This window comes from Condylura cristata, unplaced genomic scaffold (genome assembly GCF_000260355.1).
Source record: "Condylura cristata isolate star-nosed mole 26May11 unplaced genomic scaffold, ConCri1.0 scaffold00024, whole genome shotgun sequence".
Classification (NCBI taxonomy): domain Eukaryota; kingdom Metazoa; phylum Chordata; class Mammalia; order Eulipotyphla; family Talpidae; genus Condylura; species Condylura cristata.
Genome location: NW_004567125.1, coordinates 7,042,992 through 7,068,631, shown reverse-complemented (window position 1 = coordinate 7,068,631; position 25,640 = coordinate 7,042,992). Strand labels below are relative to the sequence as shown.

General features: G+C 43.6%; 1 protein-coding gene across 4 annotated transcripts in view; it reads right to left on the bottom strand.

Annotated features, from left to right (window-relative positions):
* The window catches only part of SUN1 (Sad1 and UNC84 domain containing 1), a 51,259-nt gene extending 35,429 nt beyond the window's left edge, over window positions 1–15,830 (bottom strand). For 2 of the 4 annotated variants that reach the window (XM_012729188.1, XM_012729187.1), the window contains exons 1-2: window positions 15,805–15,829; window positions 1,539–1,635 (exon numbers count right to left, since the gene is read on the bottom strand). In XM_012729188.1, the coding sequence (XP_012584642.1) occupies window positions 1,539–1,615 (77 nt within the window). In that variant the 5' untranslated portion in view covers window positions 1,616–1,635; window positions 15,805–15,829. Of the gene's footprint in view, window positions 1–1,538; window positions 1,636–15,804 lie in introns of all 4 variants that reach the window. The other 2 variants (XM_012729186.1, XM_012729189.1) reach the window with 2 other exon arrangements.
* Window positions 15,831–25,640: the final 9,810 nt, after the last annotated feature.

Here is a 25,640-nt window from a genome sequence, read left to right as displayed (position 1 = left end):
CAGGAGCACATCATCAGAAATGAGGGAAGGACCGACCAGTAATCAAATGAATGAGAACAAATGGAAGTTTTATAGGAAGAGGGGGAAGTCTGGAATGACAATGAAACAAAGAGGACCACTTCTCCACCCCAGGTCAGGGCATAAGGGCTGTGGGAGAGCCAAGACCCCACAGACAACAGTGCCAATTACAAAGAGGTTTCAGAGAGGTAGGGTATCAACATATGAAAGGCATGGAGGCTATCTGCACTCCTCAGTGATAGGTGGGCATTGCTGGCACCCTTCTCATTTATTAGCATCCAGTCCCAGGTGTTGGCCCTTCTACTCCCATGGCACTCTCCAGGCTTCCACAGTGCCAGGTGAGGTCTCTTTTCTAAACCATGACATCTCACATACCCTCCCAATCAACTCTCTGCCTTTCATGTTCCTATCCCAGCTGTCTAAACCTGAATGTGCCTCTTCCATTCTGCCTCCAACATTAGGCATGACCATGCAATTTTCCCTGCTAAATCCCTTCCAGCCCTGCCCAGTCCTGCCCTCGTCCAGTTCAGATGCCATGTCTCACCTGCTTTATCCCATAGCATAGTCTGAGTTGATTATGCACAGACTATTCTCTTGCCCTGCCCTTTCTGCTTAATTCTTGCTCCACCAATCAGGTCTCTACTTCCAGACCTAACTGAATGGAGGTTGAGACTTCATGACATTAACAAGGTAGAAAGCAGACATACACATTCTTTAAAACTATACTTCAAATAGATTATAAACGCTGAAAGTAAATTAGCAGTAATAATTTGCATGCTCGACAATACAGAGTATGGAATAGTTTTACTTGAATTGGTTCACTTTCTCCTAAACTACTTACTAGAGGACTCTAACAGAATCTGAGTTACTAGAGAAACTATGTCATGTCTAATCTAGAACTGTAAAAAAAAAAAAAAAAAAAAAAAACTCATTAAATGTAAAATATAGCTTATATACTTACTAGTCCAATTTTATACTTGTTTCATTTCAATCATTCTTTTTGGTAAACTAGAAATGTAAAAGGCAAGCCCAGCAACTTTTAAGGCTCAAAAATCAAGCTTTATTATCAAAATATGAATAAAAACAGAAAACTTAGCATCTGACAAAAGTTACAATTTTGCAGACTTGGACTTCATCAAAAAACTGTTTCGTATGCCACCTCTCAAAGGCAAATCATTTTTCAGGCTATTTCTCTGAACTTTAAAATACTCAACCTTTAATACAAATCACAAAACCCTAGGCATAACCACAGATTTAGTCTCAAGACCACAGCCCTTTGGGTGGAGTCTAAAACATGTGCAACAGCTAATCACTGAGTCACCAGAAAAGTAGTTTTCAAAACATCTCACTGAAAATGCATTTCAGCTGAGTAGCTCATAAAGCCATTGTATAATGTAAAGCTTATAATTTTCACCTTGAAAATATAACATTTAGTTGCAAGAACCAGAAGCTCCCATTAATTCAATGGCATTCAAGAAATGAAAGGGCACCACAAGGACAGCACATGCACGCATGCTCACCTGAGTGCATATGTGTAGCCAGTGTTCTCAGGTACACACTGAGGAGGCGTATACATATGGAGCCGAGAAAAGTCCATGTTCGCGATCTCAAATCATACTGCAGAAAGTGGGGAGAAAGCAATGCAGGGTGTTAAAGGGTCGGAAACACAGAGAAGTATGTCTGTTGTGGTCAGCCTATGTTACACTACTCAACCTGAAAAAGTCGATACTTTAATACAACAATACTAGTGGAAATCCTTGTTTTTATTTTTTAAAAGAAGGAGACAAGTTTTCCTAAAGCTGTAAATCAAGGAATACTTATGTTATCTTTAGTTCCCTAAAATAGTGTGCTCATGAGATCAGTAAGAAATCCTGGATCAATGACCTTATAATTATGAAAATTGGGGCATTTTCAAAAGAAAGTAACCCAGAACCTTTTTTCCTCAAATGTATTTTTAAATTCCTGAAGGTGTTAAAATGTTCTCAACCTTCTGAAATAAGTTTTGACTGTTACTAACTGAACAAAACTAATTCCGATTCCACAGTCAAGAACACTAAAACTCTCCTAAAGAGTTCACGTTTTCAGAAGTACCTCAAAATCAGAACACTGCAGTGTGAACTGTATGCATTGTTTATACTTCTGTTTTTCCCTAAAAGAAAACACAGGTTACTTTTAAAGTAAAAGGTGTAAGCATATTGTTTTTCAGACTGTCCTCTAGACTTCTTTGGACTGACTCAATCTTAACTCACACTCACACTCAAAAAAACTACCAAAAACAAACAAAAAACCAAGCAACAAACACACAGAAGTAATGTGAAACATAATGGGTTGTTTAAAATATCCAAAGAAGATAATAATAAAGACCATCCTGGACAAAACATGTTTATGTATAAGTGATTGATTTCTATAAGCTAAACCAAAGGTACCTCACTTCACATCATCTTTGAAATAACCTAAATATTCTTTTAAATATTAAAGGTTTACTTTCTATAAAAATTTTATTGTGCCTACTAATTTCAACAAACACCACAAAACTCCTGCACTTTAAAACACATTTTAATACTCCTCAGTTCTTTTTAAGCACTTAGGACACTGACCCAACTGGCACAATCTTTGCTATGTGACATCCTATTAACATACACGGAAGCCTCTTTTTGCAAATAAAGTTAACTTTGACTATTTTAATCCATGTATTTATCTAAAATACCTTTTTAATTGCCTCAATCTCCTTTTTGTCTACTCTAACCAACTTAGGTTCAGCAACACAGGGGTGGAGGGCAAAAAAGTAAAGACAAGAGCTTCAGCAGCCCACGCTGGCAATGCAGCCCCATTTTCTGGCCACAGACACTCTCTTCTCTCAGGGCTCTTCCACCCCATCAGAAGTACAGCCTCCCTCACTCCAGAGCTGCGGAACTAGAGCCACACCCCAGCAGCAGGGTAATAATGGTTCTGACCACAGTTGTTTTGTAATCACTTACTAGGCAACCATAAATACTGTGCTGAGAAACAATACTCCATTCACTGTCATCATTCTTCAGAGTAAGTAAAGTTTTTTACTCCCTATTAATGACTGACAAAACAACCTTCCTCACCTCATTCCCAAAGTGATCTTTCATGTTAATATTTTGCAATTCAGTACCTGTATTACCGACCATGCTTAAATTCCTGGCTAAAACTGTTATAATCACTGCTAACAAGTTTCTGTCCACTTTTTCACAACTGTCGACTTCTTTCATTAGTTTACTCATTCTTGAGGTTTGTAGAACACAAATAGAAATTTATGTTATAAATGGTAGATGCCCTGAGGCCAAGCGCTTAATTTGAAAACCATGACCATGAGATGGGAACACGAAAGCATCCAGTAAGGGAACAGGGGCCTACAGGTTTGGGCTCAAGTCCCTGCTCCACAGACCAGCTCACTGCCCCAAGGCGAGAGCCCAATGCAGGAGGCTGCAGTCTATGAAGTGCAGACAGGAGAGGCTGTGGTGGCGCTACCCAACAGCCAGCGACAGGATTAGGCGAGCTGCCCGTGACTCAGCAAACAGCAATTTCAGATTCCAGGGGACTTATGCAAGAATACACACTTACAGCCTTTTATTTTAAGAAGTCACATTAAAAATGGTCTCAAAATTTGATCCACCGGGAAAAAAAGTGGTTCCTTTCTACTGCATAACAGTGTTTTTAAAAGTTACCAGGAGTGCGGGGGAAATGCACTGGACTATGGTGATGGCACTCGGGTAATCTGGTGGTGGGAAGCCCACAGCGATTACAACTGAGATAGAAAAAAGCACAAAATGATGTAAAAGTAAAAATAACTATTATATTATTAAAAAAAAGTTATCAGAAGTGCAAGACAAGTTCACTTTCAACCTGGTCCTTCCAATCATTGAGACAAACCACCTCTCACAAGGTTTAAGGTAGGCATTATGACAATTAAGGAGAAATTAACTTCTCTCTAAATTAAAATTCTATTAAAGAACTAGGTGTAGAAACTGCCCTATCACCAGCATGACAAGACTACCAGTGACTGGGTAAAAAAAAAAACTTAAAGGTTAACAATAGAGAGATACAAGCTGACATAGTGGTAGCATTTTGTTAAAATGCTTAGGGGCCCTCCCTGGTGGCGCAGCAGGTTAAAGCACTAAGCACTAAGAAACTGCAGGTTAAAGCACTAAGCACTAAGAAGCTGAAGCCACTTCTGTATGAGTTCCATCCCAGCCCTGCAGGTGATCCATAGGGCCAGGCAGACCTCTCCTGAAACACCCACTGCTCCCCTCCAGCAATGCACCTCTTCAGTCTGCCTGTACTCTGTCTCTGGTGAATCCTCTCACTGCCCCTGCACCTCTGGCCTATACTCCAGTTCTGTATGAATAAATAAATACGTCTTTTTTTTTATGCTTAATAAAGGTGCTACAAATATAACGAAATGCCCCAAAACATCATCATTGAGAGAACATCAAGAGTAGATGTGCACTAGACTAGGGAGAGGGCAGTAAGGTCGAGCAGAGAGGCTGACAGTGGAGATGGAAGACTGAGTCCAGGGCAACAATGACTATAAAGAAAGGGTATGGCACTGCACTTCCAGATTTTCCCATTCATTCTGGCTTCGCTCCTAAAATCGCATAAACTGTAGTTTATGTCCTCCAGAGAAGTGTATTTAAGTATAAAAACAACATGCACTGTCTGGCCTAACTTCATCAGAACCCTGGCCTACTGAAATGTTGTAGCCATTACTGCACAGCCCCCAAAGAGGCATCTCCCTAGAGAAGGGCAGAAGGGCCAGAAGCATGTGAAGCAGCACTTCAAAAGAGAGAATCAGAGGCTGTGACAAGCTCCACTTAGCATTTCAAAGAGAGAAGAAGTCATTAGTGTACTTCTGGGTTTATTGCAGCACTGATATAGGATGTGGCGGTGGATATTACTGGAATTTATTTTACTTCTCTTTGTACCTGGGTCTTTCTCTCCTTGGACCTACCTCATTTTTTCCCTCTCTTGTTCTCCCTTAACAGAACATGACAAAGATTTAGAACACTTTTAATCTTTAGTTTCTTTTATGAAATGTAAGCATTAAAATTATAGGATAGGCACGCCCCGGTGGTGCAACGGGTAAAGATGCAGCACTGCAAACTAGCCACAGACACTTCAGTGCAAGTTCGATCCCTGGCCCCGGAGGTGACCCACACAGCGTGCCAGACTTCTTCTCCTGACCCGGCCGCTGCTCCCCTCAGCAGTGTACCTTGTCAGTCAGCCTGTTCTGTCTGCTCCCCACTCTGTCTCTGGTGAATCTTCTTGCCACCCCTGCACCTCTGGCCTGTACCCCATTTCTGTATGCATAATCTTTTTTTAAAAATTATAGGATACAAAATCATTTTTAAAAAGGATTAAATGAGGCCCTCCCTGGTGGCTCAGCGGGTTAAAGCACAGCACTAAGAAGCTTAAGCCACTTCCACATGAGTTCGATCCCTGCCTGCCCCGGAGGAGAGCCATATGTCGTGGCAGACCTCTCCTGCCCGTCCGCTGCTCCCCTCAGCAGTGTACTTTGTTGATCTGCCTGTTCTGCTCCCCACTCTGTCTCTGGTGAATCCTCTCACCCTCCGCATCTCTGGCCTGTATACCCCAGTTCTGTATGAATAAATAAATAAATCTTAAAAAAAGGGTTAAATGAAATAATGCATGAAAGACTGTGTCTAATGCATAATAAGCACTCAAATGTTAATTACTTCGTGAAGTTATTTAACAAGTTTTAAATTAAAAAAAAAAAAAGATTTATTTTTCTTCTGACGTAGCATAACAATTCCTGAAATTGAAGGCTCACTGTCCACTGGCTAAATGTGGAGCTTTTCTAACAGTGCCCTAGTTAGAGCAGAGTTCCAGGCCCTCAGTGGCCTATCAACAAAAATTACAAGAGTCATACTCTACTACTGATAACTAACCATAGTGCTCAGCATTTTCAAAATGCTATTGCTACACTTCCTTTTCATAACTGCTCCCTTTTCATGACTGCTACTGCCCACCCTATGAGATTAGAACCTTGCAACTGACACCTGTCCTAGAAGTGGTTAGCTTCACTGGTCTCAAATTGAGGCTCAAAAGAGATCTGATTTGTTTTTACAATCTGTCAGGTTTTGAAATAGCAAGTGGAAAAAATGGATTGAAAACATTTTGTAGTGGCATCAGAAAAGTGAACATCTTGCAAATAGTAGTGTTACAAAAGGGGCAGCCTGTCCACATTTTACTGCCCTCCTCTTTCTTAAGTATCCTACAAGTGTTATGACTGGTAAAACATAGCCATGGGCCAATTCTTAGGGAGTGCCCCCTTGGAGTGTAGAAGTCTGACTGTACCAGACTAGAAGCTAAAGAAGAAGCTGTGCTCACAAAGGGCCAGATTCCAGACCAGTACCCGAACGCTGGCCATCAACCCAGCAGATGAGAGCACTGGGATGAGCATGGGAATACCTCCTCCGCTCCACATGAAAGAATCATTCCTTCTAAAATTAAAATTCTGAGGTGTTACATTTAAAATTAATACCAAATTTTAGCATGACTGTTTTGATCATATCTTAAACTTGTTAAAATTAAATATAGAAACTAATAAAAACATCAGTTATTTTTGCCTATAGATTTAAAAAAGTATAAATTGGGTTAGAAATTGTTTTCCAGTTACATTCAATATAATTACAGCTATAACCTAATACATAGGAATTAGTATGGCATCTCCATTTTCATTTTAAGGAAGCAAAATAAATGTTTACAAAAAACTATGGTTTATACTAAGTGGCTCAGAACTCTCATAAAACAAACTTATTTAAAACAGCAAATCAGAAACAAATGACTACCACTCAAAAATAATTAAAAGCACTTTAAAGCTGGAAAAGATTATGCTTAGTGAGATAAGCCAGAAAGAGAAAGAAAAATACCGGATGGTTTTACTCATAGCAGTAGTATAATGGACCAGGCAAGAAAATAACAAAAATAATGAACAACCATATACCAGAGACATTTTGCAGGGGTGAAGTGGGGAATGAGATCAAAAATGGGGAGGGGGGGGAGTGCACGGGATTATGATGATGGCACATGGGTGACTCGGTGATGGGGAACCCACAGGGATTACAATTGAGATGGAAAAAAAAATGTACAAAATGATGTAAAAATAAACTGTTATAAAAAATTTTTTAAAAAAGCACTTTAAAGAATGCTGCATATGACAGATATATGTGTGTGTATATATATGTGTGTGCGCGTGTGTATATATATGTGTGTATACACACACACACACACACACACACACCTGGATATGTTTCCAAAACTTCTAGAAAAATACTACATTACTAAATGTAATGGTACCTTTTTTCCTTAGATTTGTTTATGCACACAAAGCTGGGGTACAGACCAGAGGTGCAGGGACAGCGAGAGGATTCACCAGAGACAGTGGGGAGCAGAACAGGCAGATGACGAAGTACACTGCTGAGGGGAACAGCTGGCAGGTGAGGAGAGGTCTGCCGCACCATGTGGGTCACTTCCCTGGCTGGGAATCGAACTCACACTGAAGCAACTGTAGCTAGCTTCATAGTGCTGCACTTTAACCTGTTGCACCATCAGGGAGGGGCCCTGTAATAATAACTTGTAAAGAACAGAACTTTAACTTTTCACTTATTTCCTTCTGTATCACTTTAACTTTTTTAAGAGTTGATACTAATTTTATAGTTGAAACAATCCAGTAATTATTATTATTATTCCAATAAATATTATTAAAAAAAAAAAAAAAAGGTCTTCATTTGTGAAGAGGTGTAGAGCAGCCTGACCAAGCATTCAATTCAGCCTTTTCCACTTAGTCAAGACTCTCAGTAGATGAGAAGCACTTAGGTCCTATGGTACTTACTAGTCCTAGGAATATAAATTAATGCCAGAGGATTCGATTAGTTGATACACCTAACCCACCTAGTGCTGATGAAAACACTCAAAAAAAGTAATTATCAGGGGACACCCTTGGTGGTACAGGGGGTTTAAAAACGTTAAAGCGCAGCACTGTGAGGCCATCAGCAGCCACTGCAGCAGGAGTTCGAGTCCCAGCTGGGGAGGTGACCCATATAGCACCTGACCTCTCCTAATCCACCTGCTGCTCCCCTCAGCAGTGAATCTCAATCAATCTGCCTGCTCCCCACTTTGTCCCTGGTAAATCCTCACACTCCCACACTGCTGGCCTGCACCCCAATTCTTATATGCATAAATAAATCTTTAAAAAAAAAAGTAATCAGCAGCTGCAGCAAATCTGTACTGAAAGTTTCTAGCCAAGATGTAATGTTCCTTTACTTTTTTGGGAAATGATGAAAGAGGTATAGGGTAGATGAATTTGTTTACATGAGGAACGAGCTTTACATGTTAGAAAAGGTCTACCTGCAGATATATTAGCAGATTTTACAAAAGATCTAGATCTTTTTAATATAAACCCCATTTCCTCACGCAGTAGTTTTATCATGGTGTTTCGGCAACAACCCAAATTATTTACTTTGTACACATTATCATAAAAGTTCTTTCTTCTTAGAATATAGAAAACAACAACTACCTTGTCCCATGATACTTCTCTTCAAACCCAGAGCATGCTGAACTTCCTTATCACTAATGCAATTAAGACTGGTTTCCATCATACAGGTGGTTCTCCATTATCCAAAAGTAGACTATTCCTATGAAACTATTAAGTTGAAATGGTATAAAGCGAAGCAATTATCATTAATTTATGCAGATGTTGGATTGCAATGTCAGTCTTTCTGACTCCCATGCCCTACCTTTCCAATCCATGAGCACATAAACAAACAGCTGTTACAGATTATATCACACTTACTGATTTAACTTTTAAATTTCTGACATAGTTTATCTAATTAGCTGTAATTCCTTTGTATATAATGAAGTAAAACTCTGATTTTACTTTCTGATCATTTCCACCTGGATCACCCACACTAGCTGAATTGAACGTGCCTGAATCACCCCTTCCAGGAGCTCTACCCCTGCAGAGAGCAGCACCTTCCTTCCATCTTCATTCCTGCTCCCCTGCAGTACCATCTCTTGCTGGATTCCTGCAAATGTCCTCCTTGATGAGTTTCTCTCTTTCCAGCCTTGCTCCTTCAAGACAGGAAACTGCCAAAACGGTCGATCTACAAAGAAATGTGACCATCTCACTTCCTTCAGCTCCACACCTAAGTTTCACTGGGAATGTGAAACCCTCTCCACTCATCCCATTACATGTCATTTCTTCAAGCTTTGCTTTTGGGGATGTCCTCCTGATTCCCCTTCCTTTGGTCTCATTCCACCCAAAAGTCCTGGTTAACAATTTCTCAACCTTAATGTTTAGTTGAGATATCACCCTGAGTTCTCTGCATCACCTCCCATCCCAATCTCTGCCTCCAAGCTCAGTACCAATTTTAGTGCATTCATTACCTAACAAGAATAACAAGTTTGTTGGTCTCTGACTAGACCCTGAACTCTAAGAGTTCTATACCTCACTAAGAGGCTATACCTCACTTACAGAACAAGTGAACACACACTTGTAGGTACCTACAAGAGCAGGGAAAACTTGTTGTTATGTATGTTGCTTGCTTTGATTAAATGAAAATGCTCTCTGCACCTAGTCTGACTGTCCTGGAGAAATCACATCTCAAGTACTGTAGAAATTCACTGAGAGCAGTAGGAATGAGGGCATATGGGGCCCTCATTCTTTTTCCTAATGGATTCTAAGTGCTTGTCACAGTACAGTGTATCAGTTCTTTTTCATGTCCAACTCTGAGAATGATAATTAAGAATAGCAATTACAAGATTTTAGTTGTACTATCAACAGCTACTGCACGCCACTATTTCTCAATCACCCTTGTAATGTTCTGTCTTCCTAAGGGTGAACAACCCAACTAATTTCCAGTACAGAAATTTGTAACACAAACAGTAAGACGTCATAAATTGATATGCTTTTCATATTCTAGATACAGCTCACATCTTCAAATAATATTAGTGAAAGATCAAATAAATACAATGACTAAGACCAAACAGCCAGGCAAAGTGCTGCTCTGTTTTCAAGCTGCTAGTGCCCCAGGGAAGGCCCTTTCACTCCCCACTGGGTTCTCAAATCTAGACTGGATTCCCCACTGGGCTCTCTGTTGTTTACTGGGGTCACTTTCACCAGCACTCAAGTATGGGATCTACGGATTCATTCTACACAAGTGTCAAAAGGCATCCAACACAGATATCGTACTCTAAAAATCACAACAACCATAATAACCAATAACCACTCATTGTGTGGTCCTATGTGACTTAAATGAGAAACAAACACCCAACTAACAAGCAGGCTTAATTACAGACATTATTCAAACTGCAAAATTAATAAAATACATGTTACTTAATGAAGTAGTAAATTATAGCGTAGTTATCATAAACAGCATATTAAAAACAGTAATATATTCTATTTTTTCTGTTTATTTATTTATGCATACAAGAGATGGGGTGTAAGGTGTGGGAAGTATAAGGACCCACTAGAGACAGTGGGAAGCAGAAAAGCCAGGTCCACTGAACACTCTGCTGAGGAGAGCAGTGGGCAAGACTGGAGAGGTCTGCTGTGCCATGTGGGTCAGCTCCCTGGTCTAAGATAGAAATCATGTTGTAATGGCTGGCTGCCAATAGCTTGATAGCCCTGTCTTCAACCCCTGTGCCGCTACAGGGCAGGCCCATGTTCTGTATGTTTCATCTGTCAATCCTAGTTTACTCTGGCCCAGTGCAGGCAGTTTTCCCTCTCTGAAAATCAAGTGGGGTAAGCAGTCCAAAAATAGCAATGAGTTCTGAGTTTAGGAATCAAGGTAAAGAAGAAAATTAGTGTTTTCAATCAGCTAAATAATACTGCAACTCTCCTGCGGGCCGCAATGCAAACAGCCACCCCCTGACCAACTTACACAGCAAGTTGGATCTGATAACACTGGTGTTTGGCCAACATCAATGTATTATTCCCATCTATCTGTGAACCCAGATGAGGCACTCCCTTTTGTGATGTATACAGAGCTACCTATCCTGAATCAGCAGTGGACCTACAAATGTACCTCATTTCCATAGAAATATGTAGAAAGGGCTGCAACATTGAAGGATAGATGGCATTCAACTAGATCCTCTCCTACCAAAAAAGTTGCTTGGTAACATTTATTTGTTGCAAGTAAATTCAAACTGGTTTTATTTTAAGAATCCAGAGCTCATTTAACCAGCATAAATTCAGGAGCAGGAAACAATGGTTATGAGTACATACTCCATCAAATACCAGTGTTCTTTGAAAATAGGTCACCCAGGAATTTCCAGTTAAGCACAGATGTTTAGCTTCCATTCTCTTAGAGAAATTTCTCTTTAAAAAAGCTTTTCCCCAAAGGCATCTATTCATATGAACAAAAAGAAAGGGAAAAAAGACCAGCAATAAACTTGGAAGTTAGAAAGTAAACAGGTGAATGAAAACTGACTTAGGTTAAAAGAAAAAGGCAAATCATAAGCTTACCAAGAAGAACACTGAGAAATAATTCCATTTTCATCATGGAACCCCCAAAGCCTTAAGAATTAGTACAATTAGTGATACCTATGTACATTTGGAAGTAAGGATATATAAGCTGGAACCAAAATGCAGGAGTAATTAAATGATGAAAGTCTGTTTAAGAAGCAATTTGGCAAAAAACACGCGATTATCTAAATTCGTACATAAAAAGCACTTGTCAAAACCCCCTTTCCTGATAAAAAAAATTCAAAGACTAGAAATAAAGAGGAACTTCCTCAACCTAATAAAGGGCATTTACTAAAACTCACTGTTAGCATCATGTACAGCTGAAGTTTTCTCTAGGATTAAAAACAAGATAAAGATGCCTGGTCTCACTACTGCTATTTAAGATTGTACTCGAAGTTCCAAGTAGGACAGGAGTTAAAACTGCCTCAATTCAAAGATAACGTGATCTGGGCCCTATGAAGCTACTGCAGCCATTGCAGCACAAGTTCGATCGACCAAGGAGGTGACCCACATGGTGCAACAGACCTCTCCTGATCCACCCGCTGCTCCCCTCAGCAGTGTATTTCTGTCTCTGGTGAGTATTCTCATCCCACCCCCCAGCCACAGCCTGTACCCCAGTTCTGTATGCATAAATAAATATTAAAAAAAAAAAAAAAAGAGTCCCTCCCTGGTGGCGCAGCGGGTTAAAGCACAGCACAGAGAATCTAAAGCCTCTTCCGCATGAGTTCGATTCCCGCCTGCCCCGGAGGTGACCACATGGCGTGGCAGACCTCTCCTGACCTGCCCACTGCTCCCCTCAGCAGTGTACTTCGTCGATCTGCCTGTCCTGCTCCCCACTCTGTCTCTGGTGAATCCTCTCACCCTCCGCGTCTCTGGCCTGTATCCCAGTTCTGTATGCACAAATAAATAAATCTTTAAAAAAAAAAAAGATAACATTATCTGGGCCTCCCTAGTGGTGCAAGGGTTAAAGACACAGCACTTCAAGCCATTAGCAGCCACTGCCAACATTAGTTCTATCCTCAGTTGGTCAGGGAGCTGACCCACATGGTGTAGCAGACCTCTCCTGTCTCGCCCACTGCTCCTCTCAGCAGTGTATCTCAGTAGATCTGCCTATTCTGCTCCCCACTGTCTCTGGTGAATCCTCTCACCACCAGCATCTCTGGCCTACACCCCGTCTTACATCCCAGTTCTTGTACGCATAATATTTTTTTAAAGATAAAATGATCTCACATGTAGAGGACTGTAAAGAACTCACCAAAAAAAAGTTTAATTAGCAAACAAGTTGAGCAAAGTTGCAGGATGTAAGATCAACATACCAAATCAATTATACTTTTACACACTAACAATAAACAATCTGAAAGTGAAATTAAAAATAAACCAAGGTCATTGAGTCGGAAAAATGCACAAAATGATGTAAAAATAAACGATTATATCATTTTTTAAAAACTAAAAAAAAATTTTAATTAAAAATTAAATAAATAAACCAAGGTCATTTTATTGTCCACAAAGGTGCCAAGAGCATTCTACAGGGAAAGAAAAGACTCTTCAACAATGATGCTGGGGAAAATGCATGTTCCCAAATTAGAGAAGGAAACTGGACCTTTATCTCACAAATAAACAAAAATTAAGTCAAATCAGAACACAGACCTAAAGGTGAGCACTAAAATTATTCTTAGATAAAAACAGGGGTAAGGGGCCCTCCCTGGTGGCGCAGAAAGCACAGCACTAAGAATCTAAAGCCACTTCCCTATGAGTTCAATACCTGCCTCCCCAGAGGGATCCACAAGGCCCAGCAGGGCGAGGCAGACCTCTCCTGACCAGCCGCTGCTCCCCTCAGCAGTGTACTTCGACAATCTGACTTTCTGCTCCCCACAATGTCTCTGGTGAATCCTCTCACAGCTCCTGCACCTCTGGCCTGTACCCCAGTTCCGTATGTACAAATAAATAAATCTTTAAAAAAAGAATTTTTTTTTAAAAAGGGGGCAAATCTTTATGACTCTGGGTTTGGCAATGGTTCCTTAAATATGACACCAAACACATGAACAAAAGAAAAAAATAAACTGGACTTCATCAAAGTTAAAACTTTTGTTCAGAGGACACTATTGAGAGAATAAAGAACTCTCAACACAAAGAATGGAAAAAAGTACATGCACCTTAACAAAAGACCACTCAGTTTTAAAGTGGGCAAAGGACTGAACAGACACTTCTCCACAGGAAATAAACATATGAGGCACACGAAAAGATGCTAATTATCATTAGACATTAAGGAAATGCATATCAAAATGAAATTACTACTTCACCACACTAGGACGGCCATTAGGGGAAAAACACAGAAAATTACAAGTGTTGGAGAGGATGTAGAGAAACTGGAAGCCTCATGCAGTGCTGCTGGGAATGTAAAATGGTACAGTCAGTATGAAAAAGTTTGGTGATTCTGCTGTACAAACATAACAACATATGATGCAGCAATTCCAGTCCTAGGTATCTACCCAAAACAATGAAAACAGGGGCTCAAACAAAAAGTTTATACAAAGTTCACAGCAGCATTATTCATAAAAGACAAAATATCTACTGATGAATGGATGAAGCAACTGTGATGTATTCATACAATGAATGTTATTCAGTCACAAATGGAATTACATGCTACAGGGATGAACCTAGAAAATATAATGCGAAGAAGCCAGACACAAAAAAACACATATGGCATGAATCCATCTACATGAAAAATCTAAAACAGAAAACAGACTATTAGTAGCCAGAGGCTGAGGAGAGTACAGAATAGGAAATGACTGTTAATAGTGAAACACAGGCAGTTCGCAGAACTTCCAAGAATGTAGAGTGCCCCACTTTTAGGTGGATGTATTCCAGCACAAACATCCCACATTACAGGAAAATCAGACTAAAATAAGCAAAACAGAAGGCCACTGAAGGAGACTCTACTTATGAAATAAGATTTTGCTGCTACATTTTTTGAGAAAGAAAACAAAAAATTTTGGAAATTTTAAACTGTGGTGGCCAAAATAAAATGCTAAATAGTTGGGGGAGGTTGAGGAAATATCCTAGAATGTAGAACACAAAGTAAGAAAAAATTAATTTTTAAAAAATAGAAAGCCAGTCCATGAAGTCCAATGCCAAAGAACAGTATTTCTAAAACACAAAGAAAGGAGAAAACTAAGAGAAGGTTAAATGGAAAAAACTGTCAAAGAAAATTTCAGAAAATTCTACAGAACCACCCCGAGTGTGCAGACTTCAAGGAACTCTTAAGTGTCGATGAGGCAGATGAAAACAGATCCCAAAACATGCTGCTTCTGAACATTGATGAGTCAAAAAAGACTGTTTATAAAGGATTCCATAAAAGGATTTCGGAGCATCAGCAGCAACCCGGGAAGCCCAGACCACCAGAGCAATGCCTGCACAGCTGGAACCAGTTTCACCCTGGAGATACATAAATAACGAACCGCTAGGGACAGCCAAGGACCTCTGAACGTGGCCAAGGAACGGCAGTGGCACCAAGGGGTCACACTGCTGTGTTGTACAGAGGCTGGACGGTGTGACAGGCCGTCCACCTGGGTGCGGCGCGAGGTCGAGCACCGCCGGGCTCACTTGCAGGAACCTTGCTGGGGCCTCTGTGCCCCACGCACGGTTGTCCTGGAGTGGGCACAGCGCCCCTACTGCCCACCCAGCACCTCGAACGCTGAGGAAAGGGGACTGGGGGCCCCCACTGGTGAGGTGGTGGGGCGGGGTCCCGGGGCTGTGGAGGGGGCACTGGCTGGTGTTATGGGTCCTGATGCTGAGAAGACGGGGGGCAGGTTTCCCAGCCCTAGAGACGAGGAGGGGCACGCAGGGGCGAGGTGGAGAGGGTCTTGGGGTTGTGGAGGGGCCGGAGGTAGGACTGGAAATCCTGGTGCTGAGGAGGAGCCGCGCGGGTCGACGGAGATGCCGGTCGGGCTCAGCAGTACTGGTGCTTTGTAGGGCGCAAAGGCCGAGGCTGAGGATTTCGGGGCTTAGGAGGGGGCGTGGGTCGCCAGTGGGGTTCCTGCTGCTAGGGAGGGGACACGGGCCGGGTTGAAGGTCCCAGAACTAAGGAGGGGGCGCGGGCCGGGCGCAGCGACCGTTGGCGGCCCAGGCTGGGCCCGCGGTGGGGTTCGTCCCCGCCATCCCGGGTCCGCGCTCCCAGCCTCCGACAGGACACCAGACCCAGACCACACCCTCTGGACCCATCCCGGGCCCCCCAGAATCCCGACCCTAGCCCCCGAGCCCCGCCCGGAGCTCACCTGCCGCGCGCGCGCCGCCGCCGCCGCCGCCGCCGCCAGAGGCCTTGTCGGCGCAGCCCAGGCCCACCCCAAGACCGTGCCAACGCCAGCCAATCGCGTGCCGCGTCCGGGGTAGGGGTCGGGAGCAACGCGGACGTTCACCAATCCGGAGAGGACCGCCTGAAGCCACTAGACCAATGAAGAAGAGGCCTGCCTGGGATTCTAGCCAATCGCGAGCCGAGGCCGAGACACCCCTGCCGGGGAGGGGGGAGTGAGGGGGAGTTGGGTGAACGGGTGGGGCTCCCTACGGCGCGCGCGCCCGGAGGGGGGAGGGGAGGGAGAGGCTAGGCGGAGGCGGGGACCTCCGCTTGGAGGGTGAGGACCCGTATCCCTAGGAGGACCCCGTCTTCCAGGAGCCTTCCCATCTCATGGAGGTCCCCCATTTGAGGGACCTCCCCATATCTGGGAGGTCCATCGTAGGGAGGGTCCCCTACTTGGGGAGGGCTCCAGCTCCGCAGGGCACCTTGTCTCGGAGAGGGCCTTGTGTCAGGTGGCTCTGGCCCTCCAGGGAGCCCCACTTCCATCGGCGCTTGTCAGGCTTTCCGACCGGTGTCGCTTTATCCGGGGGCAATCCTCGTGATGCTCCCGTCCCTCCGGCCGGTCCCAGACAGACCACCTCTCATGTGCACTTGGTTACTTTTTGCATCGCGACTCTCATGAGTCCCAGGCCGGGCTCTCCTTTGCCGCCGCGCCACCTCCCACCCCCAAATACCTCTAGGGATTACTGAGCTGTAAGGCCCTGCCCAGGGCTGCCGTGCACTTCTCCCTTAGTGAGGTCAGGCCAAGTTCCAGCCGGGCTGCGCCCTGGAGGCCTGGTGCTTTCAGAACCTGCCTGCAGGATCCTTCTGCTGGCAGCTTCCCCGTTGCCCTATAACCCAGCAGCCGTGGGGTGTGCCATCTATTGCTCCAGTTCCAGCTGATTTAGACCCACACCTCCTTGGATCGTCCCTGAGAAACAGCAGGCCACCTTGTGTGGGTTTTGCGTGTAGAGCCCTGCCCTTTACTATTTAGCTAGCTCTCTTTTTTTAAAGATTTATTATGAGAACTGGCTTACAGGCCAGAGGTGCTGGGAGGGAGCCGGTGAGAGGATTCACCAGAGACAGAGTGGGGAGCAGAACAGGAGGAGCCACTGAAATACACTGCTGAGGGGAAGCAGTGGGTGAGATAAGGAGGTCTGCTGCCTCCTGTGAGTCACCTCCCTGGCGGGGGATCAAACTCTTGCTGCCCTGACTGCCCTGACTGCCTGACTGCAGATAGCAGATAGCTTGATAGTGCTGCACTTTAACCCTTTGCACCACCAGGAAGGCCCTGCTATCTTTCTTACCTGTGGAAACTACCCTGTGAGATAGATAAGGAAGCTGTTATCAACCTTGCTTTAGGAAGAGCCAGCAAAGCTGGAATGGATGAGAAGGCTGATGAGATCAGGGAAGAATCATAAAGATTCCCCCAAGCAGCCATTTCTTAAAACTGAATCCTGGGCTCTTCCAGCCTGCCACACTGTCTCCTGAGGAAGAAACCTTCATCAGGACAAAGAAGAAGAAGAAAAAAAAAAAAAACTCTGGTGCATGGCCATTTTAATGAGAATATATTAATAGAAATGGCACTGTGTGCTCTCAGTTTTATTGAATTTGTAATGAAGTTTATGTCTACCCTGGTTGCTTCTTAAGTGTAAGAGGTGTGAGGTTTTGTTTGTTTTTGTTAGCTTATAGAAAGAGTCATCTTTGGTGTATATATTATTTTTTTTTCCTAAGAAGGATATCTGTTCCACAGAAGTGAGAGAAAGGGTTGTCATCTTTCTCAGTGGGGCAGGAGGAAGAGAGAGGGTAGAGGTCCCCAGTGATCCAAAAGTGCCTTCTCTATGGCAACTGCTATCTCCTACCACAATTGGCCAGATTTAACTATTGTGTGCTAGAAATGCCAAGTATGAAATAAAGTGTAAAATATCTCAGTAGTAGTCTTAGACTTTGCTTGTGTGTTAAATGATAATGTGTTTGACATATTGTTTAAATAAAATACCAAATGAATTTCATCTGTGTCTTTATGCCTTACTAATGTGGCCTAGAAAATTTACAATTTTATAGGTTACCAGCATATTTCTACACACAGAGAAATGGAGATGTTCCTGGATACTTCTGGGTAAAGATTCCACATTGAAGATAGATCACAGAACTCATCTTCTCCCTTCCACTAATTACTAAATGACCAAGAACCAGTTTTAAAAAAAATACTGAAGAACAAGGGTACAAGCCACATGCCATAAGATCAAAGAAGGAGGGCCTCCCTGATGGTGCATGTGGTTAAATCCCAGCACTATGAAACTGTCTGCAGCCACTGCAGCACAAGTTCAAGCTCCAGCCTGGGAGCCGGCCCACATGGCACGGTACACTCTCCTGACTGGCCTGCTGCTCCCCTCAGCAGTGTATTTTAGTCAGTCTGCCTGTTCTGCTCCCCATTCTGTCTCTGGTGAATCCTCTCACCCCTGCACCTCTGGCCTACACCCCAATTTTTGTATGCACAAATAAAGAAATCTTTAAAAAAAATTAAAGGAGGCAATCTGACCCCATTGGGACTTAGTGGGACCCCCCCCCCAGCAGATGCCAGACAACAAAAGGGAGTCCACAGAATCCTGAGGGCCCTTATGAAAGAGTGCACCCTCCAGTTTTCAGAGGAACAATTGAGTTGAGTAGGTGTTGGGGAAGGTGTTGAAGAGTCTTTGAGATTAGCAGCCCCAATTTTGCACCTTGGGTCTGTGGTGTTTCCAAGGCAGGGTCAATGCCATGCCCATACCCAATAGCACCAGCTCTCTCACTGTTTATCCCTCTTATAAAACCATTAGCAACTCCACCTGCTCCTATCCCTAACTAGGAATTCTAGAGAAGCTGCTGCATGGCAGCGTCATGAATGAGCATAATCATTTTGGTCATTAGGCAGGTGGGAGGGTTGAAAATGTCCCAGGCAGGGGCCCTCCCTGGTGGCACAACGGGTTAGTAGGCAGCAGTGCATGCTGGCTGCTGGCCACAGCTGCTTCAGTGTGAGTTTGATCCCCACCCCGTAGGTGATCCACATGGTATGGTGCAGCAGACTTCTCCTGACCCGCCCGCTGCTCCCCTCAGCAGTGTACTTCGTGGATCTGCCTGTTCTGCTCCCCACTCTGTCTCTGGTGAATCCTCTCACTGTCCCTGCACCTCTAGCTTGTACCCCAGCTCTGTATGAATAAATAAATAAATCTAAAAAAAAAAAAGAAGAAAATGGGGCCCTCCCTAGTGGTGCAGCAGGTTAAAGCACAGCACTAAAAAGCTTAAGCCACTTCCACATGACTTCCATCCTGGCTACCCTGGAGGAGATCCACATGGCTTGGCAGGCCTCTCCTGACCCGCCTGCTGCTCCCCTCAGCAGTGTACTTCATCAGTCGGCCTGTTCTACTCCCCAGTCTGTCTCTGGCGAATCCTCTCACCCTCCACATCTCTGGCCTGTACCCCAGTTCTGTATGAATAAATAAATCTTTTTAAAAAAAAGAAAAAGAAAATGTCCCAGGCAAAAACAACCAAACAGCTACAGACTTAGAACTCTCTGTCAAAGGAAGGAGGGAATAAAAAGCTATTGAGAGCATTGACAAAACTATTCCCCCTACAACAACCCCGAAGTGCTGAAGATGTAGAAGAAACCCACAACTGTCCTGGTTTTTGTCTCTTCCACCTGGGGGAGGGAGGCAGTGAAAGGATGAGAATGAGCCTGGGATGTCCCCACAAGAGCTGACTAAGGTGATCACCTGGGCTAAAGGGACAGATTTTACCTAGAGTTCCCTCAGGAGACTCACATCCATCCATACTGGCTTCTGTCAGTCTTATGTTGACCTCACTAGTGTTCATCTGGTTTGTACTGATGTTAATTGGACTGAACTAGCTTGAACTGTTTTTGTACCAGTGAATTGCTTTAAATGAATTCTACCTGAGGCTATTGGTACACTGTGAGGACAGAGAACACCCTAGAGAACCTGCCTCAGCCTCCTCCATTGCCTCTTTCATCTTCTTCACCTGTTGGCCTACTCCTGTTCTGAGGCTCCACCCACCCCACTCACCTGCCCCCTCTGCTCCCTTTTTTTTTTTTTTTTCAGAGACTTATCTTACCTGGGTAGCTCCTTGGGTACTTAATCTCTCCCTTGTTGTTGGGATTGTGTTGACTTTGTGTCTGCTGTGTGCCAGGTGCTGTAGTGGGTTCTGGGGTTCACCTCTGCAAGTCAAACTCTGCCCGCCACAGCCTGTATTTGAGAGAGGTCCACAGGGAGGCAGGTGGAAACAGGTAACACAGGAAAGAACATTCCAGGTGTAGAAGCAACAAATGCCCAGAGCCTAAGGCAGGAGTTAAGGACAAGTAGGTTTTCATGCACTATTCAAGAAAGCAGAGGGTTTGTGGATTCTGGTTTCTAGGTGGAAAAAAAAAAAAGAGAATTCTCAGGTGACAGCTATCAGTGTGAGATTACCCGAATAAAGGAAGTTGGCCCACAACTTGATGTCTCATAGGTAAGTTATAGAAGAGACACCACAGAACAACACTAGCTCCCTTTGGGGAGAACAAGCAAACCAAAGCCTAGCACCTTAAAGTGTCATGTTAAGACAGAGACCTGCACTCAGAAATGACAGGTTGTTAATTGGAAAATGTATGTGCAATGTGAGTCCATGTGTATACATACACACAGCACTCAGACCTTCACATTAACATAGCACATGCCACACATGCAACCACACATGCATGTACATACAGGGCTGTACACATAACATGTACACACACGTATACATACATTCACACACAAGGCATAGAAAGTGTTGCTAGTGGCCACAGTTGTTCTTCTGTTTTTCATTTGACTTCACTTGCATTTTGCACAGTGAAAATACTTTAGAAATTTAGAAATGTTAAACTGTGGGAAATTCAGTAATAAGCATCTTGATTCTGCTATCTCAAGCTAATCACTACCAATATTGTTATGTTTTCATGTTAAAGTTGAAGAAATAAACTCAATTAAAAGGAATACTACGATATCCAAAGAAGATCATGAAGGAGACTCTTTTCCAGTAGCAGGGAAGGATTTCTTAAACAAAATCTCAAAAGCATAAACTTTATGGCAAAACACTGATCTGGCTACATCACTATGAAAGATATCTGTTCAACAAAAGATAACCTTGAACAAGACAACAGACAGATATATCAGTGGGTCAGAAGATGCTTACCATGTTTGAAATGGGCAAGGGGCTACTGTTTAAAATATAGAAGAAGCTCTAGCAAATTAACCTAAAAGAGGGTTATAAGAATAAAATGGGCAAAGGATATAAACGGGTAATCCACATAAAAAGAAAGCCAAATGTATAACAAGACCATAAGAGATATGTAGACCTATTTGTAATCAGAGAATGTAAATCAAACGATTTCATTGCTTCTCTATCAGGTCTGCAACACTCAAAGCATAGAAAATGCTACGAGTTGGTTGGACACTTGAACCCAGTGACCCTGAATACCTGCTCCTTAGTCCATGGGAAGGGAACATGAGCAGGCCCTTCCTTTTCAGGAGCCACCTTTGTGTGTCTTTGCAGGAGGAAGAACAGGTTGGATGTTCTGTGATGGGTAACAGGGACTGGCTGTCTCCACAGCAGGATGGACACCTGTCTTCAGCACAGCAGTGAGGGCTGCTCAGCTTGTCGTGCAGCCCTGCACTACCAACTGCAGGGGACCTTGCTAATACTCATGTGGGATGACAAGCTGGACAGACCTAGGCCAACCTGATGGTTAGTTTCATGTCACCTGGACTAGGCATCATATGACAGCCAGTGTCATAGCTTATCTCTGAGCAGGTGTCCACATGGATATTCAGTCACACACAGGGCATAACAATAGGTATTCCCCAGCCCCCAAGTTAAGTTTTGAGATCAGTGGTTCTATGTCATTCCTTTTGTTGGAATGTCCTGTGTCATTAAAAAGCACTATGACTTACTTAACTATCCTGGTACTGGGGGGGTTTCAGGCTCCTTGCTGACTCTGACAACTGTGAGCAGCATGGCAGGAGCCCCTGTGGGCACCTGTGGGCAGAGCTTCTTGTGCTTGGTTTCTCCAGAGCATTACTGGAGCAGGATGTCTCAGTCACAAACTCAGCACCTTATCATTTCTACATAAACACAAATTATTTGTAGGATAAATATTTTATTTCATGCATCTATATATTTTATATCAACAATTAATACTTTGTAATATATTTGAAAGAGTTCCCATCTCATATATATTATTATATCTCAAATATACTGTAGATACAAATGATATATATACCATATAGATATCCCTATATATCACAGATAAGTCAACTGGAATGAATGCAGCTATACTTTATTTGTAACTACATAAATTCCAAGAGTTAATGAAGAATACCCCACATTTGAGTCAAAGCAGAGAAATGCATCACCAAAATTTGATATTTCTTTCCCATGTTTGGGAACTAAATTTTTTTTTCAAAATAAATAACTTCACGTTAATTGTTAAGAAAGCAAAGACAAGTCATTTTGCATATGCCTTCACCCTTGGGATAGAGGAAAGTAACAGTGGGTACTAAGAAGGAAAATTAAAATTGTGTTATATTCCCCAAAGGGTTTAGAGAAATGACCAGGATCTGGGGAGATAACTGCTCTGGTCTCCACAAAGTTAGCCACTGGGAGCAACCGTCATGGCTTCCCTGTAAAATCGAATTAGTATGCCTGCCTACCAACTGGGATGCTGGAGAAAATAGGAGATACTGTTTGCAATGTAACACTAATGGCACTGGGTTAAAAAAAAAAAAAACAGCAATTGTTACCTACTGATGAGAACATGAAATCCTGCCTTTAGCTATGCCATGGAAATGAGAGTGAGGGTGGAGGACAGCAGAAGGACAACTCCAGAAGCAGAGACCGTAGAGGGCAGGAATCTGGGGCTTGGGTGGGCGGTCAGGGCTTTATTGCCTGCTTGGAGGACAGATGGATGGCACGCTTGCTTTGCTGGTCCTGTGGTTCCCTCTTGTGCTCTTGTGTGTGATACACATGAGTCTTCTATGTGAAGATGAGGCTTTTGGGAGTGTGGCTCCGTAGAGTCTGCCTGGAGTGGGGGCCGACCTCCCTGTGCTATGGTCCTGCCAGCAGAAGCTGAAGCATCTGTGCAGTTCCTGGAATGGAGCGGAGTATTTCTCTGCCTTACCTGCCTCCTCGTTGGAGGGTCGTGTTCCCTCCTTCTAGTGCCCCCTGGAAAGTGTCTCAGTACAGCCTCTTCCCACTGTGATCTCATTTGTTGAGTTAGGGGAAAGACCTGTGGAAGGCCTGACATTGCCTCGTGAGTCCCAGTGCATATGCTGGGGACCATAACATGTGTTGCGAATATTGCAATATTTTATAGACATAATTTACAGTGATATTCCCCCTTTTTAAAGTCTTTGATTCAGTGTGTTTTTGACAGATACATGCAGTTGCATAACTGTTAGCCACAATGAAAAGATAGAATATTCCCAGGACCCCAAAAGTTCCCTCTTGCCCCATTTCAATTGTGCCCTTTCACTGCCCCTACCAACTGTTCCCTATTCTCATGGATTACTTTTTCCTGAAAGTCATAGAAACGGGGTGATACTCCGTGAGGATTTTGAGATGCTCACTCACTCAGCAGCCTGCTTGAGGTTCATCCATGCTGTTGCCTATTGTTTCTTTTCAAAACTAAGTCTGAACTAAGGATGTTTCACACACTATCTATTTGGAGGTTAGCCAACTTTTTCTGTAAATGTTCCAGATAACGGATATTTCAGGCTTTGCACAATGTGTAGTTACAGCATAAATACAGCCACAGGCATTATAAGTGGGCATGCATAGCTATGTCTCAATAAAACCTATTTACACAAATTGGCTTGGGGCTGGCAGGTCTGTGGGCCAGAGTTTGCTCAACCCTGGCCCAGTCACTGGACATTTACTTTCCATTTTGGGACCATAACATTCATATTCAGGCATTTCTGTAGATCTCGCTCTCTCTCTCTCTTTTTTTTTTTTTTGTTAAAGATTTATTTATTTATGCATACAGAACTGGAGTACAGGCCAGAGGTGCTGTGACAGTGAGAGGATTCACCAGGGGCACAGTGGGGAGTAAAACAGGCAGATTGATAAAGTACACTGCTGAGGGGAGCAGTGGGCAGGACAGCAGAGGTCTGCCATGCCATTTGGGTCACCTCCCTGGCCAGGGATTGAACTCTTCCTGTAGTGTCTGCAGATGGCTTGCTTCATAGTGCTGTGTTTAATTCATTGCGCCATCAGGGAGGGCTCTGTAGATATTTTTTTAAGTATAGTTTCATGGCTTAATTAGCTCATCCTCATTTCTTTCAACAACAGGTAGATATATGAATTTTTATTTTTTTAGAGTATTTGCCATTAAAACTTTGAATAATAGCCACTGTTTAAACTATCCATTTTATTTTAAGGAGAAGTATGACAGATGATTTTCCTGCTATGTCCAGAGCTCACTTGATTCTTACTTGAGAAGATGGCATTCAAGCACCAAGTCAGCCCCCAAAGGTTCTGGCCACTGTCAGCCTGTGAGGCCTACACCTTAGTAGCATGTTAAGGGAGAGGTGGAGGAGAGTCAGGCAGGGGGCCTGGGAAGCCTGTGCCCAGGGGCCTCCCCTAGAGCACAGCCCTGGCCTGTGTTCCGCTGCCTGGAGTGCCAAAGTGTCTGTCCCTGCAATCCCAGTCTTCCTGGTCTCAAGACTAAGGATCAGCATGTTGCTGTTTGACAGCTAGAGACACTGAGGCAGAAGCCTGCCAGCAGCCTGACTGCAGTGGAGATGTGGTGGGGGAGACACCATGGCCCGGCCCGGCACAGTGTGCCATGACCTGTTCACAGTCTGAAGGCCAGGGGACGCCGATCAAGGGCATCACCGCCTCCTGTGCCAAGCTCTGGGAGCTGACTGGTTATTTTCTCATGAGCTTACAGCTCAAATTTGGCAGCAGGTTCTGTCCTTCAGCTGTAAACAGAACCTGACTCCCAAGTGAGGAGTAAGAAAGACTTGCTCTGAAACCCAAGCTGGGAGGCTTTGTGCATCTGGATTAGGATGCCAGCTTAACATCAAAAGGCAGGCCAGAGAGAATCCCTGAAGGAAAACTACCCAGGGCAGTCACTCAGAGGCTTAAGAACCCCTTTCTCTTAAGGAAGCAATTTGACTTATGCACATGCTGGGTCTCCTTCTGCTGCCTCTGTTTCCTCCTTTGTGGGGGCAGAACAGGGGAAGCATCCTCAGAGGAAATCTGGTTTCTGCTATCTGTGCTTTTATCTGTGGCCAGTGAGGGTGGAGCCCAGGGTCTGATGTGGTTTTATAGCATGTGATTTTAGGAAGTCCGAAAAAACTATGACGGATTCAGGACAGTCGCAGTCCACTGGTCAGCTTTCCAATGGGTCAAGTTCCAGCATCCAAAGATGGAGCCACCTCGTCACTCCAGTCCAGAGCCATGAGGAGCTTTGCGAGGAGTGTCTCTTACCAGCTCTTTCAGGTGGCTGACTTTGCATGGTTGGATCCAAAACGACTCTCATGGAGGGTCCGCCTGGTCTTTTTCAGCTTCTGGTGGCTCCTGGCAGCATCCTTTATCTCTGCATCTTTGCCTGATGTCTTCTGTGTTTCTGTATTTCTGTGGATCTCCCTTTCTTTCTCCTCCTTGACAAGGTCATTTGTCGTAGGATTTAAAGCCACCCTAATCCAGGATTATCTCATCTCTAGCTCTTTACCTTAATTAGATGTAGAAAAACCTTAATTCCAA